The 16,467-nt window shown below is 37.7% G+C and overlaps 1 protein-coding gene across 3 annotated transcripts in view; it reads left to right on the top strand.

Annotated features, from left to right (window-relative positions):
• Positions 1-16,467, top strand: part of MBTPS2 (membrane bound transcription factor peptidase, site 2) — a 44,458-nt gene that overhangs the window by 14,177 nt on the left and 13,814 nt on the right. For 2 of the 3 annotated variants that reach the window (XR_005932815.1, XM_030020202.2), the window contains exons 6-10: positions 3,572-3,690; positions 4,653-4,833; positions 7,324-7,418; positions 9,381-9,576; positions 16,061-16,136. Coding sequence is in view for 1 of the 3 variants with exons in the window: in XM_030020202.2 (XP_029876062.1) it covers positions 3,572-3,690; positions 4,653-4,833; positions 7,324-7,418; positions 9,381-9,576; positions 16,061-16,136 (667 nt within the window). In the remaining 2 variants the exon portion in view is untranslated. Of the gene's footprint in view, positions 1-3,571; positions 3,691-4,652; positions 4,834-7,323; positions 7,419-9,380; positions 9,577-9,708; positions 9,774-16,060; positions 16,137-16,467 lie in introns of all 3 variants that reach the window. The other variant, XR_003924274.2, reaches the window with a different exon arrangement.

The raw sequence follows: 16,467 nt of genomic DNA, 5'->3' as shown, positions 1-16,467 counted from the left end.
CTAGATCTGATTCAAAATAGTTGTGCATAAGAAATTCCAGTTGTGTGCTTGGGGAAAAAGTGTAGTTTGTGACCTTCCTCTCTCTCATTAGAATAAGCTCTTACACCAGCTCAAGTGCAGAAGTTTTTGTTTTGTTTTGTTTTTTTGATGCATACTGCCTAAGTAGCAAAACCTTGGAGCACACAAGCTGGAAAATACTCAGCCAGAAGACTGGTAGTATGAGAACATCACTTGCTGTCACAGGTGAACACCCCTGAGCAATTCACTACCGTTTTCTGCAACGAGACCAATCTATTATGTGATTTTTCAATAGTATTGTGAGTGATTTTCAGTGACATGTGAGTTATGTTATTATACAGGTCACTGTGTTTTGATGTTGCCATCAGGAGAAAATAAAAGCTAAAACACAAACATCCAAAGAGAATCACAGCTTTTGGCTCCAAATAACCACCAAATGTTTTTGATTTGATGTTTTTTGAAGTCTCTGACTACTGGGAAGTAGAGCCCTGTTGCTGTGGAAAGTTAGACTGAGACTGTGTTAACGCTACCTGAATCACTTGTATTACTGATTTCTAGAGACAAAGGTGGTTCCCAAACCACTGAAATAAAGATAGAAAAGTTAGCATCTTGGTTTGGTTCTTGATACTGATGATTTTCTATTGCAGGGGACAGTAGGACAGTAGCCAGCCTATTGTAATGTTTAGATACTAACATTGTTTCTTGAATATTGAAACTAAAACATTGTATAGAGGAGTTTAGGCTGGGAGTCCAGAAGCCTTTAGCAAAGCATATTTTCAAGCTTTCATAAGTCAAGTAAATGATGATAAATGTTAGGTAAGTAAATATATCTATATTCCAAATACCCTAATGAACCAAAATCATTCACTGCAGTAGGCTAACTTTTATGAAGCCCTCTTTCTCAAATAAATCAATTTCCATTTCCAGCTACTGCAAAGAGAACTGAAAGAGAAGACATACTGATTTTCAAAATGGGTTGCTTACATACGTTTCTGAGAAATCATCTAGAAAAAAAACATTATAAGCTGTAATAGAAAATAATTGCTTGCATGTTTCTGGTGACAAGCAAACACCTATAATTTTCAGGTTTCTTGAGAAACCAGAAATAGGGGAATACAATAGGAACAAGCATGTTGCAAGAGTGGTTAGCATCAATGGCTTGTTATCAGTTAGGTATAATAAATATATGCATTTTTTTACAGCTAATGATAGGTATGTTTCGTAATTAGGATGTCTGATAATGATAAAATGTGATATTCAGTAAACTTGACTCCGTTTTTCTTAATTGTCAGAGCCATTGAATGAACCTATTCTCAGTGTTCAGAAGATCTGAGTTTACAGAGACATGCTTTCAGATTTTTGTGTGGCAGCAGCGAAGTAAAAGAGCTAGAGTAGAGAACGACACTGAATATTCCTTTTGTATCCCACCTATACTCTGGAGATTAAAGAGTATATTTGTTGTACAGCAGATGGCATCATGAGTTCAAGAATAGTGAATGAGCATTCTTGTAAGACTTGTGATACTTTTTGCGTTAATTCTATGCCTAGTAGATGAAAAGTGTGTCCGTGCAGCACTTTCTTATAATTAGTTCAAATATTTGTATTACTTTTTGAGATCCTTTTTAATACATTTTGTCTTGTCTTTAACAGAAAAAGGAGTTAAAGATTTTTAAAACATTATTTTAAGGGCTTTTAAGGGTTGTGTAAAGTGTTCCTTTTTAAATATAAGGACTTAGGTATCCAGGGATGAGGCTGTTTAAGCAAAATGAAATTGATGGCATATTCAGCAGTGTGCCTCTACAAGTATTCTCATTTTGAGCCAGTTTATTTTTCTGTGGATTGCTTGGGATGGATTTGAAGCCTTTCTATTTTAGACTTTCCTGCTGTATTCCACACAGCAAACTGTGTAGATTATGGTATGAAGCCCTATGTTTTCCTAGCTGTTTGGAAGTATTCCTTGTCACCATCCAGCAGTTCCGTCACCTCTTTTTTTATTTATTTTATTTTAATTTTTTTTTTTTCAGTTTACTCTCTCTAGCAGCCACACTGTTACAAAGGAATTTTGTTTCTGTCTTAGATTTTGATCATTTCTTAAGTTGGAAAAAATAAAGTTTATTTTTAAGATAAAAAGGTTAAAACAATTAAGTTAAAATATTTACTTAACACTTTTGGGTTTGTTGCACTTGTGCGTGTGTGTGTGTACATGTATATGTATATGTGTGAGAGAGAACCGCATGCTGAAACATTTCAACTATCTGATTGCCTTTCAATGAGATGAATAAAAACTTAGAGAAAGAGAAATCACTTTAAGAAGCATCTACTAGGCTTCTAATGGCAACAAACCCTTAGTTGAAGTACTCCAAAAATGTCTTTCATTTCTGCAGCATCAGAAACATTGTAAAAGAAGACCAGGCGACATGTAGAGATAGCCAGGGAAAGTAGGAGTTACGTTATGATTCCTGTGTTATATACAGTGGAAGAAAGATAGGTTTAATATGTTTTTAAATATATTTACTTCAGTTCCTGTCCTGTAACTGTACTGTAAATATAGAACTGAATCAAACCCCTCTTGACAAGATGAAGCACTATAAGAAGGAAATAAGGAGTCCTCAACATTCCGAAGTTTTCCTGCATTGGTCATACAAAACTGTTTGTCCAAGAACACAAATGAAATGAGAAAATTTGTGTAGCACTGGATGTTGAAGGAAGCCAAGTGTATCTTATGATAGCAATTCATTTCTTCCTATGGAGAACAGCATACTGTAAAGATTGCAAATGAAAATATGTTGTCCAAAATAATGTGTCAGGAAATGCTGATTGCACAACTTAGTTTCTTGATGTGGTTTTACATCCAGATTTTCTTGTAAAAGAAGCCTTTTTTTCAAATAATTTTCTAAACTTGTTTGACACATATACATGTAATTATTTTCGTGGATATAATGGAGATGACCGTGAAAAATACTGAATTGCAACTAAATTTCATCTGTCTTGCTGACTAGGACAAACAGTGTTTATTCACATATAAGCCCATTGATTAAGATTATTAAATTCAACAGTTTATTTTGGTAGAAGGTGAAAAGTAATACATTTCATTCCACTAGTTTTTTAATATTTATGATTGATGACAACTCTGTAGGTAGAAATTGTAGTTTAAGAATTGATTCAGAAGCCCAGTTTTTCTTCTGGATATTCTGCCCACTGCATACTACATGGAAAAGTAGTGTTATGTGATGAAATATCAATATGGTAGAATGACACCTTAGAAACGGACTTACCACTTCCCTGTCTTTTCTGATAGTATAATTCTCAGGGGTTCAGAGGCTTCTCTAAAACTCCCCTACACAGTGACACCATAGAAACTTAAGTTTGTAAAGTAATACACATATACTTCTTTCCTGCCTATGTTCACAAATTAACTTTTCATCCATTCTTACAGTAATTATTTCAGGGAAGTTAATTAGAAGGTAACTGTAGAATCTTGCATTTCAAAAACGCCTTTTTGTTGTTAGTGTTTATTTAGAAACGTGATTTTTTTTTTTTTCCTTCTTTTTAGGAGTGTGGCATAATTTTGTTCTTGGTGTTGCAAGTTTCATGGGTTTGTTTCTGCTGCCAGCCATTCTTTTCCCTTTCTATTACACGGGTGTGGGGGCACTTGTAACTGAGGTCGCAGAGGTAAGAAAAGATCTTTACTGGTGTCATATTATATGCTTTGTGACCTGAAATTTGCATGTGTCTCTTATTATCACAGCCAAATTTGGTCAGTGCAGCACTCTGCAGAATCTAATACATGGCACTTTTTGTCTGCCTAAAGTTTCCTTCTCAGTCTCATGTTTTCTAGTATTAGTAAATGAAGGAACATGGCATGAATAATGATAGACTACTGAGCATACTATAGAACTGTTTAGACATTTGAGATGAGTTTGTAGGCTTATTTCTGGGGTTTTTTTTAACTTCTTTTCAATATTGGCACCAAGTAAATCTAATGGAAACTGCATTATCACTCTAGTTATTGCTATCTGTTTTTAATGTTAAAGATTATTTTGAGCTGATTTCCTTGCTTGTTTGGTCAGCTGGAAGCAAACTAGAGATAGACTGCTGAGTTTCTGGAAAGGACTGATTTTTTTCTGACTTAATCAAATACAGCACAGTTGAACAGCAGAGCTGAAAGAATTCAGTCTTTCTTGGATATGAAAGTGAACTGATAGAACTCAGAAGGAGAGTGACATCTATTATGCTGTATACCTTTGAAAGTATAGGTACACCCTGCTTTGTTGAAAGATTCAGGGTATTGATTTAAGCTTCTTGAACTTAAAATGGTGGGAAAAACCACAACTTATTGACTTGTATGAAAAAAAAAAATTACTCAAATATGAAGAGGTCCCCCGAAACACTTGGAGACTTGCCCTATTCTTTTCTTTTTCTTTGCAATAAATAAGTTATTCTTTTTGCAGGATGTCATCTTTGTAATGCTCTATCATAAGTTGAAATAATCAATTCTAGTGGAGCCTGAGATTTTCTATTTCTGTGGAAATAGCGTCTTAACCTAAAGATTTCATTGCTATTCAGCAGAACTGTAAACAAATCCTTGTAGTTTTAGCTATAATAATATGACTGACTTCACTGTTTCTTCTCAGGATTCTCCTGCCAATGGACCAAGAGGTCTTTTTGTGGGAGACCTTGTCACTAACCTACAAGACTGCCCAGTTTATAGTGTGGAAGACTGGAATTCCTGTCTGGGAGACATTTCAGAGAAGTCACAGGTTGGCTACTGTATAAGTGCAGCCACCCTACAGCAATTAAGCTTTCCAGCTAGAGGTATGACTTCAGGTGCTCTCTTCATTATTTTATATTTTATCATGTCTTAAAGACTATTTTGGATTTAGGATTTGTTGTGGGGACAGATTTATCATGAGTCAAGTCTGCTATCCTGTCTTAAGCAGTGACCAATATGCCATTCATTTTTGTGGAATCTGAAAGTGAGGGAGAGGTAGACAGAAGAATTTCTCTGGTCTTCCAGTCATCCTATACAAATATTCTGTATGATCTGAATAATGAAATTTGCCTCTTCAGGTTATTGCATAACTTGGTTATTAGATAATACAATTATCTCCTCTATCTTTAGTTCAGCTATATGGATCAACTCAGTGATCTTTTGCAGATGTAAATTCCACACGTTACCTTACTGCTTTGATCAGCATGACATTACAAATTGTATGGCTTAACCCGATGATGTGCTTTATTATGGCCGCTTCTTCTGATGTGTCTCACTATACGGGTTTTATGTTTCATTTGCTTCTTCAACCACATAGTGTCATTGCCCATAAACTCAGTTTTGTCTGGATTGCACATATTGCTTCTACAACTCAGTCTATTTCCTTCTGTTTTCATGTATACATTAGAGTGCTTGTTGCTGTAACAGCTTACCCCGAGAAAGAGAGGAGAGAAAAAAAAAAAAAAAGCCAACGGAACTAAACTAGAACAATAAACAAAAATTAAATAGAACAAAAAAGAACAGTCGAGTTAAATTGGCTGAATGTCTTGTGACATGCCCTAAAGCTCTCTAGAGTTTGTTTCATGCAAGCATCCATGGAGACTGAATTCCAAAGGTAAGGGACTGCCGCTGAGCAAAACCTGTATGATGCTATTCAGAGCTTTAAAATTGTCACTGCATTTTTCCATCATACTGGAAGTAAACAGGAGGTCACCCAGCTTGACTACCCATGTTTTTTGATGCATTATAGTTCTCTTGTGAGACTGAAAAGGTAATTTTTTTATTTTTTTTTTTTATTTTTTTTTACTATGTAAGGAAAGTAATCTTACAGCTGGAACTAAGATAAATATTTAAACTGGAAACTAGCGGAGTATGGGTAAGATCCTGCTTTTAGAGACCTAACAGTTTGGATTATCCCTCTGAAGAGGAGGGCAACTTTGGCACATGCTTTCAGCTGGGCAGGGATGGCGAGTAAGAACCAATTCTTAGATGCTCTAGGTATATATGCTCAGCTTCTGCTGATTTCTGAAATGCAGTTTCAGAGTCATGGATAATAAAACTGCATATTCTGCAACTGAACCAGTCCTGTTTAGATTGAAATACTAGACACTTAATACTAGAGACTCAATATTGCTTCCAAGCTTGGTTGCTGTATTGTGTTAGCAGCCCATTGTCCCACTGCTGCATTCTAATCAGACCAGTCTGTCTGCATTTTCCGAGCCATAAGCCTCCAGCAGTGAGAAATATTCCGCTGAAATTAAATGAACTCTGTTTGGTCACTAGCAGCTGTTATTTGTCAAAATTTTGACAGTTCACAACTTGACATAAATACAGATATCAATAAAAATGTATCAAGCAAATGGACCCTATCTACTTGACCATAAAACAAACAGAGAGTAAACTGAGTATGAAGCTAGACAGAAAACAATGCCCCAAGGACCTTCTTGAAATTAAAAAAAAAAAAAAAAAAGTGTTTTCAGTGTAGTTTATAAGGAAACTAATTTCATGGTCATTCACTATTCAAAAATATAGGTGGTTGGTTAGCCTCAGGGTACTTGAAAAAAGGACTGTACGGTACAGTGCTTGCACCTGTAAGCCCCAGGCATAAAGCTCCATGTTAGTGGACTGCAGGTTATGCAGTGATAAATCAGCAACCAGTATGGCAGGCTTGATCTACCTAAGGAAGGTACTGCTGTGTTGCTGTGACACAGATTCTTACAGTTACTATTCTTTTGTGGGTTTTCTTTAAAAGCTGTTGTTGTAGAGTAAGTTAGATTGAATTCATTTAAAGAACAGTTATACAAAGATTCTGTACCAGACTATTTAAATCACAGTTTAAAACATAATTTATTCACTGCTGCAGCCTTCAAGGCTTGGAAAGCTTTCAAAACTTGAATCTTGTAAAGGCTTTCACATTTTAAAGACGACTTTTTGAGTCTTTGTCATTTCCAGAGCCAGACAGTGAAATCAGTACAGTAGCAGGTAACAAATTTCTATGCCAAACCTTAATGCAAATTGGGGGCAACGGATAAAAGTATTTTGTAACTCATAATGTTCAGAACATGGCAGTGGTAGATGCCCAGTATCTCAAGGAGATTTACTGACATGAAAAAATCAGTGTGTGACATGACTGAAATCAGGTGACACTGTTAAAGTAGTGAAGCTTATTTTTAGTTGTGTCTGAAGCACAGCTAGGCTCTGTGAATTACTATAATTCTTGAAGGCTACAGAATGATTGTCTTTATTCAGAGACTGATTTATTTTCAGGAAGTTACTATAATATTGATTACTTGCTCTATGCCTATGTTCTTTAGTCTATAGGAGACTCGATGGCACAGTTGAATGTTGTAGTAACAACAGCCTCACAGACATTTGCTTTTCATATAGCAATAACTTGGACAGCCACCTGGTAAGTTACTTAAACTGCTAATTCTGTTTGGTAAATCTGAAATTATTTAAATTAAATTAGTAATATTTACCAACATTTATGCAGCGGACTCAAGTGCTTAAGAATACCTACAGTTTGTAATAAAGGTATATGTGTATGTTATTCTCCCCATTTACAGCTTAAAACCCCAAAGTATTAGCCATGATTTTTCCCATGATCAATCAGTCTCTGGAAGAACCAGAAAAGATCTTATACCTCTCGTTCCTTTAAGCAGAAGCACACCTCCCCCATTTTCACCAGTGGATGAGAATATTGGTGAGAAGAAACAACTTTTGAGAACAAGGTGAAATTCCTTATTTTGGTGCTTCAGCCTTTAAAGGTACTGAGCACTACAGGCAAAGCCAAGCCCTGGACTATCTGTTCAGTTATTTTGTCTGAAGCCAGCAGTGCTGCTTGGTAGGTTAAACTAAAAACATGCAAGAGAAGGTCCTAGAGATTGCCCAGTTTCTCAAAATCAAGGCCTCCATTTGATTCTTTTTCACCATGTTGATTTTCTTGTAACATGGAAACATATAATGTTTCTCAGTAGGATTTTGACTTACTCTCTTCAAAGTACAGCAATGTTTGTTAAAGTACCTGATCCATATTGACAATGATGTATATTTCTGACAGTTCTCTTTACAAGAAAAAGAGCACAAGTAGGGACTCTCTAAACTTTTCTACCCATACCAGTTTGTTATTGTTTTGACCTCTAGTGATAAATACCCAAAGAAATGGAAATAAGTCTGTTCCTACATCTGCTATGTTTATAGTTTCTATGATGATAAACTTCCCACTCCAGGGTGTTTTTGTGATATTTAACCATTGAGAATTGAGCACAGACCAGCAGTTCGTTTGAAATGTGACAGTGGCTGGTAACATCCTGGAGTTCAGCAAGATTTGATAAATCACTATCCCACTGAGCTTTGACATTCTTAAGCTCATAGCTGCTACTTAGGAACACAGGAGAAATAAAAGCATCCAGAAGCCTGTGACCTTCAAGTGTCCTTAGACTGACTGTGAGATTTGAACAATTCTTTTAAATAGTCTTTGCGGTGCTCTGCAGCAGTATTTGAAAGTGTGCCCTCTCCCCTTCGTTAGAATAGAAAGAGCTTGTATTGAGGTTAGTGGAGAGTGTCTGACACTCATGCATCTATGGGGAGTGTAACTATCAGGGTAAGAAGCAAGAAATCTTTTTTTTTTTTTTTTTTTTTTTTTTTTTTGCCTAAGGCAAACAGTAGATGAAGAACTTTCCTTACTTGTGTTTAAGAACAAAAGGAAAATTATCACTGAGCTTTTGCAAGAGACATGAGGGTGAAAAACAATTTCCTATTCCTTTCTGCTGTAGTCTTTGGCGTATGGGGAGCAAGAAAGATCTGGTCTTTCAGACTGCAGAGTGAAAGAGTGTTATAAGTAGGACTTGGGACACAGCACTGCATTAAGTCCTGTGTTCGTCTTAGTTGAGAATGGTTTCTTTAGCTACCACACAGCCGGTAGGTTTGTTGGTTTGTTTGCTGAGCATAAGGTTTTGTTCAGCCAAATGAGGTTTTAGATGAATGAAGACTAAAACTCCTTACACAGGTAAGTCACTAGTATGTTGATGCAGGCTCTTTTCATTAGAAATTGCTGACTTATGTTCAGATGTCTTGATTTTTTTGTTGGGCATGTGTGTACCTTTTTAAAAATAGTTTTTATTTTGGTACATGTGCACACCCTCTCTTCCACATTCCACCAAAAATGGAATGACAGGTTGAATATGTATCAGGTAAAGGTTCTGCAGGATTTGATGAAACAACCCAAAAAATCAGATTTCAGCTCTTCTTGGGCTGGTAGTATATCAGTGAGGCACTTCCTTTGCTTTAAAAAGGAATATGTAGTACCTTTTATTCTGATCTGTTGGAAAATACCTTTAAATTTGATAATCATTTTAAATGCCCTTTGCAGTATGCCTGTCTGCCAGCACGAAAAGTTATTGAGGCCAGCAAAGTTTGTCGAACCAACATGGACTGCCAGAAAGACTTTGTTCCAAGCTTTTGTGTGACTCCTTCTTTAGAGAACCAAACAAGGCTAATCAGGGTAAAACATCCACCCCATATTGACATGCTGTATGTAGGACACCCCATGCATCTTCAGTACACAGGTTAGTATTATTTATTAAAACAGTTTAACAAAAAAGATTTCTAATATGGTTTATTTTGCCTGGCTGCTTGAAGAAGGTCTTGGAGCGCTTGTCAGTTAACTTGTTTAATGCAGAATCCATTTCTTGTTACAGCCAGTGGAGAGACATGGACTACTCAGGCCTAAAATGAAATGTGCACAGTGCAATGAGTTACGAAGGTAATAGAAACCATATGTGATATGAGATGGTTGTTTTTTCAGAAAAGTATGAAAGGCCTATTTCTATAATAGATCTCACTCAGGTTAGTCATGGGAACCAGGCGCCTGCATTTTCCTAACACATGAACTTCTCAAAATGCTAGTGTAAAATTTCTAGGGCATCTTGCTCTAACACCTTGCCTGGAATATTAGCATGACTGAATCACACCTAATATCCAAGTATCTGTGACAGATTCCCATGACTACTGAGCCACAAGTACAATCACAACATAGTTTTTTCCTGATTATTTTTTTATTTATTTGAGTACCCTAAATTAAATAATGTATAACAGTTTAGTTCCTTACTTTGAAATGTGTTATGGCTCTTCTTTAGGCAAGCTTAGATCCTTGAGTCAGGTATGCAAGTAAAAAGTAATTCTGCTTTTGGAGCAAGTCTGGAAAGATTGAACAAACTCACCAACATCCCTACTTAGTAGCTTGAGCAGCATGGTGAAAATTAGCTTCAGATGGGCTTAAGAAAGGATGAAGTGTTAAACTACTGTCCCTCCCTGTGAGGAACCTGCCTGTTCCTCACAGACAGCTGTACTTTGCAGGGGGAGATTTTACTTCAGACATCTTGAAGTACCTCCTTAGCAAGGCATTGTACTTTTCTGAATAAGCATGGAAATTAGGTACAAAAGAGCTTTAGAAACAGTGATGAAATCTGGTAGTGTAAATAGATTAGCATTCCTGCATAAACATATTTTTAGTTAATCTGTCAGTCTTTTGTCTTTCTGTGCTGCTCATATTTTGATACTCTGTGACAAATTATTTATTTCTATTTGTTTACACTATGCCCTCATATAAGCCCAAAATATGATCTCTTCACTTGTTATTTCTGCCCTCTGGCCATTTAGGAGGAAAACATTGTTTACCTGTGTGATAGCAACACACAGTTCTATATTTGATGACATCTATTCCAAATGCAGCAACAAATTTTAAGACTAGAGTTTGACAATTATTTTAAGTTCCCTTTCTTGGTCACTAACAATACAAACTGTAGGTACTGTAGAACAATCGATACTGTTTTCTAATATGTTGGAGCAATGGAGTTTCAGTCAGTGTTTCCTATTGAACAGTAATTCTGCAAAATAATCGAACCTGTCAGTCTTTCAGAAGTCAGAAAAGAATGTTACTGCATCTAAAGAGGTAGTTCTACTTTAAGAAGTTCCTGTATGAAAATACAATTTACAGTGTATTTACAGGAATATAATTCTAAAGTGATTTACTGTACCCTGGGAATTGCACATTGAATGTGTTAATTTGGAAGCTAAAAGCTTGACTTTATTACAAACTTTGCTGCAAATGCAATCTATGCTCTATGTTCCCCTTGGAAAAACACCGGAGCTAAAATTACAGGATCCTGGCTTGGGCAGCAGGTAGTCTACTGTACTATCGTAGAGTTCCATGCATTCCTGTGAAACAACTTCTAAATATTTCAGACTTAACTTTGCACTGTTCAATACTGGCTTGGGGCCAACAGGTTTGATTTTTTTTTTTTTTTTTTTTTTCTGTGTGGTAACCATTTTTTTTTTTTACAGTTAAGAAAGGAAAATAATTTCTTCTTCCACTGTGTGAATTTTGAAATAGCAATATGTTTTAGCGAAATGTCTTATTCTTTAGTGTGATCTTTCTGCCTTTACTTTTTAGACAGACATTACTTTTTAGAGTGGTGCTATGTTTAACACATAGTTAATTGCGCGGGTTGCACTGGTGTGTACTATGACTTTACTTTCTCTAGAAATGTCACTAAAGTAATGTTTGAAAAACATTCTAAGATTATGCATGTATTATTTTCTACTTAGGCTTATATTGTTGTCATGATAGTCCTGATTTATGGAGAAGCAGTAATTATTTCATAGTTTTATTTGAAGCAAACTTCCAGATACAATACTTTTAAAAATTTATATCCATATTAGCTACTTACAAGAAATAGGCTATACAGCTTACTTCTATAAAATGTTTCTGTTTCCTTAAAGTAAAATATCCTAGCAAAAATATTTTTTGCTGATATGGATGCTATATATAGTTCTTGTTTTCAGTATAAAAAAAATGAAAATGTAAAGAATCATAATCCTAAATGAACTTACAGTGCTGGAGATTTGCCCAAAACTAAACCAGAAGGAATGATTAGGAATGCATGTTGTTTAGGATGGACACATTGATTAATCCTTTTAATTAGCATTCTCTCTGTAAAAAGTATCTAATGTAATCCAATATAAATTCATACTGTGGGTTTAATTCATATGGTATTACTCAAGACTTTTAGACTTTTCTTATACAGGCCAGTTATGCTCTAGAGGCTCTCCCTATGTTGGACAGATGATATGTAAGGTTGAAAGGGAGGGCCCTGTCATTATTGCCATGCAACTTTGCAGTGTTTCTTTTTATTCCTTCATGGCATTTCTGGTATTGCAAAATCTTGGCTTCCTTCTCTGGCCCTCGTTGGTTGGGAAGAATCTGGTGACGAACGTTCGCATTTGGAATTCACACTGCTTGAGGGAAGATGGTAGCCCTGAATGTTACTGTATCTGCATCGCCCATCAGGGATCAAAAACTGCAAGATTTCCTTCACGAAAAGAAGACGGAAACTTACTGTTAAGGGAGAAGCTGCTGCCCGAGCATTCACACACCGATGGAGGAGTCACGCACACAGACCACCCAAGACTTTAACTGCCCGGAGCGGAGTGCCTTCGCAGCGGGCGACTCCAGCGAGCCCACGGGTGCCCCTTCCCACTCCTCACACACACACACACACACACTCGCCCTACCTCTGGTGCACAGATTCAGACAGCCTGAGCTGGGTGCCTCCGGAGAGGGACCCCAAACACTAAACTCCCTGGGCAGTTATACCCTTGCAGTCGAAGTTCCTGCCCCTCACACCACAGTCTGGTCCAACAGTAATATTTGGGTCTGGGGTTGTCCTCTCTCTCATCAGGTCCTTTTTCCCATGCCTAGGCGGGCTTTTTCTCTTTCCTGTTTTTAGGCTAGTGGTTACTACGTCTCCTTTTCCTGGCTCAAACTGGCTCCGGATCTTCTTATTCCTCCAGTCAGAGGATAGGTCAACGTTAAGCAAAAGCCTTAAGCAAGCTGCAAGTTCTGCTTTATCATGAACGACTACCTTTAAGCAGCTAAACAAAGTCCTTAAAGCCCTCCAAGACATAATAATGGCCTCTATAACTTATATACATTAATATGCTATTATAGCCTCACAATCTTGTCCCATTATCGCCATGTGCTGTTTATGTCTCATTCAGGTGTGGTCTGCACACTCATGTAGCTCAGCTTTGCCACCTTCCACAACACTTACCTAGAAGATAATTTCCCCCAACTGGACCAGTCTTATACTTCTGCTGTATCCACGTTTTCTAAAAAAAAAAAGCCACTACCTAGCTTTGTGGCAGTTTTTTGGGCAACAACAGCCATAATCCCTGATGAAGGTCTATCTAGTACAGTCTGGTTTCTCGGTATTTCCGTGCTTGTTTCCCCTTACTGCTGAGGATGATCATTCTTTGCTTTCAACCCATATTGAAAGGGTTACAGGTATAGTTCTTCTGGAGACCACACAGAAATATCTCACGCCGTACTGTCCCTCTCCTCCATAGCATACATGCCCTTTCCCCCATGAAGAGGTTTTGAAAAGCTCTTTGGTCAACCTAGTCTCCAAATCACTTCTAATTAAAATTGTGTCCGTTGTGCATTCTTCTCAATATTTGCCAACACCATCTAGCATTAGCCAACAAAAGAAATGTTAATTCCAGGTCAAAGAATTGTTTAATTAGAGTGGGAAAACAATGACTGTTTTCTCTCACCCAGCCTCATTGCTGTTCACCTCTTCACAGCAGTGTCTTTTGAAGACAAGCCTGGAGAACATAATTTCTGTAATTCTTTTGTTATTCCTTGAAGGACAGATTTGCCTGCTGCCATTAGGTTTGATCCATTACAGCCACTAAATTCATTGCCTCATATTACAGTGTCTAGAGCTCAGTCCAGCCACTTCCTGAGGAGTTTCTTTGTTTTGGAGATTGCTTCACCTGCAAGGTTTGGAGTTTAAATCCATGTCTAGTGGCTCTCAGGGATGACAGTTTGTTGTAACAAAGAGGGAGGGAGATTAGTGATCTGTTCTCAATGTAGGCACAACTTCAGGTTCAGGATGGTGACTTGTTAGTGGCCATTAGGTGTTTGTCAAGAGGCAGTCAAGCTTTGAAATTACAGTACATTGCAGTGTGTGTCTGTTGAAACCTTTTTGAATACACTGTCTGCCTCAGCCGTTTTGCTATTTTGGCTCATGAACAAGAGGTCTGATCAGCTGTTCTGATACCAGCCTTCAGCTTGACAAGTTGTTTGCTTTGGATATCACTTGACTTGGATGTTTCTGACTTTCTGAGCTGGGTGGTGTCCAGGATTTCCATCTGTTTTGTTCTTCACTCTGTAGTCCAACAGACTTACTTATTTTCTTTCAGTTCTCCTAAATCAAAGGTCTTTCTTAAGCTAAGGTAAAAGAGAACATGATTTTCAAGCTGTCTTGGCACAGCTGCGGCAGCTTTGGTATTGGAAAGTTCTCTGCTTGTTGCCACACCAAACCCGTTCTTTTTTGGGGACTCCTTGCTATCCAAATCTCTCCATCCCATGGTATGCTTGCTGGTTGGACTAATTAGCGCTTCTGACTCATCAGAAGGGCCTCTATTAACAGGAGAAAATGTATTTATGTGACTGAGTGGACCAGTTCTCTGCCTCATGTGCCTTTGGAACTACTTTCCCCTCACCTTTGTTCCAGGGTCCTTGAATTGTTTATTGAACCTGAAGAAATCTGATCTTGCTCTTAACTAAGATATACTTAGCAGCGCTTTTGCTATGTTACGTGCTAGTGCTGTGAGGCTCCCAGCGTTCTCTTGGCCTATGGTTTTAAAATTTCTCAATGGGTGGGTTAAATTGTTCCTTTCCCAAGGGATGTTTGTATTGAGTGGGATTTGAATTCTTGCTTTCACATACCTCTGTGGAGATGGCATTTCTTATGGCTATGACTTTTTCCCATGGTGGTAGGGAAAGCTCAGGCCATTGTGGCTGACCTCAACTTGCATCCAAAGTTGTTCTTTAGGGACAGAGTGACTGTTGTTGGTACTCTGCAAGCTCATTCTTAAGGTGATTTTCTAATTCTGCCTTAATTTACCTAAACCTCTTCCTACTGGGGTTAAGACTCTGCTACGCTATGAGTGGAGCCTTCTAGTAGGAAAGGTGACTTTCTTCCAGCTGTCACAGAGCTAAGGCTTTTAAAACGGTCCCCAAGGCTGGCAGACGGAGACTGCTGGTTACTGACTTTTGATGAGACAACCCAGGTGGAGCATCCCTGCGCTAACAGGGTGCACTCTGGGAGGTCTCAAGCTACCTCAGTTTTCCTTGAGGAGTCTCGCATAAACGTTTGACATGCAGTCAGCTGCAGCTTCACGTGCACCTTCAAAGAAGTTACAGTACTAAAGAAGTGTTTCAAGGTCATGTGGTGCTTGACACTGCAATTTTCCAGTCATTATTTATAGGAAGGATGCAGAGTCCCACCTCCCAGGTTTTTAAGCTGCACTAGGTTGCATCTTGGAGTCACTTGTGGTGTCATCTGAAGACAGAAAAAGAAGCTACCTAGGTACTGGCTAACTGGCGTTGAGGTGTGTAATGCAGCTGTGCATCATCTCCTAGCCTCTGCTTTCTCAGAGTGACTCCAGAACTCTGGTCCCTATCTGCCCCGCTCCCATACACCAGGAGCTCAGCCTCAGGTCGGGGGGATCTTCTGCAGGTGCTGCAAGAGAAGAGTTTTCTGGCCCTCAGAGAAAGTGCACGTGTGCACCCACAGTATGAATGTATACATGTGGACTGCATATGTTGAAAAAGTCTGGTAACTATAATCTCTTTTTATATGTTTTGCTTTGAAAAGGACTTAAATTACACAATGTGGTCTTTATGACTACAGATGTCCAGTTGCCTCTGAAAATACATATCTTAGATCTAGTTTTGCTGAAATCATGCTAATTGTATTTTGTGGAATGACTTTACTATGATAGTGATCATGTTTAAGAAAGATTTAACAGCTGCACTCTTTTAAAAACAAAAACCAAGCAAAACCGTATTTAGATTGGTTATTCATCCTTGAAGAAATGTCATTTCAGATCTGATTTTTCTGCAAAATTACAATCTAAAATTCATAATGTTATCCTGGAATGAGTATTCATGTTTTGTGTGTCTTTATATTTTCATTTCAGTAAGTCTCAGCAGTTTTGTACCACGACAAAACTTTCTAAGCATCGATCTGCCTGTGGTGATAGAGACATTTTGCAAGTATCCTTTGAAGTACGTTTGGGGGTTTTTTTGTTTGCTTTTAAGGCAAGAAGGGAACTCTTTAGAATTTGGTGACCCAGCAAAATTTCAGTTGGATATCGTTTTAGACAGGATGCTCTGAAACATTTCTGTAGAGTTTTGACATCTTTATCCCATCTCTGCATTGATTATTGTCCACGTGCCAAGCTCAAAGTGCAGTCTCTCCTGTGCTTAGCAGGATGGTTTTGGTCAGTGCTTTTTTTAACTCTTTCTTGAGGGTGAGTCTCAACAGCTCCAATGAGAAAGTCAAAGTAATCCTGAATTTATGGCAGGACAAATGAGATGTTATTGC

Source organism: Aquila chrysaetos, chromosome 7 (genome assembly GCF_900496995.4).
Source record: "Aquila chrysaetos chrysaetos chromosome 7, bAquChr1.4, whole genome shotgun sequence".
Taxonomy (NCBI): Eukaryota; Metazoa; Chordata; class Aves; order Accipitriformes; family Accipitridae; genus Aquila; species Aquila chrysaetos.
This window is presented reverse-complemented; position numbering and strand designations above follow the sequence as displayed.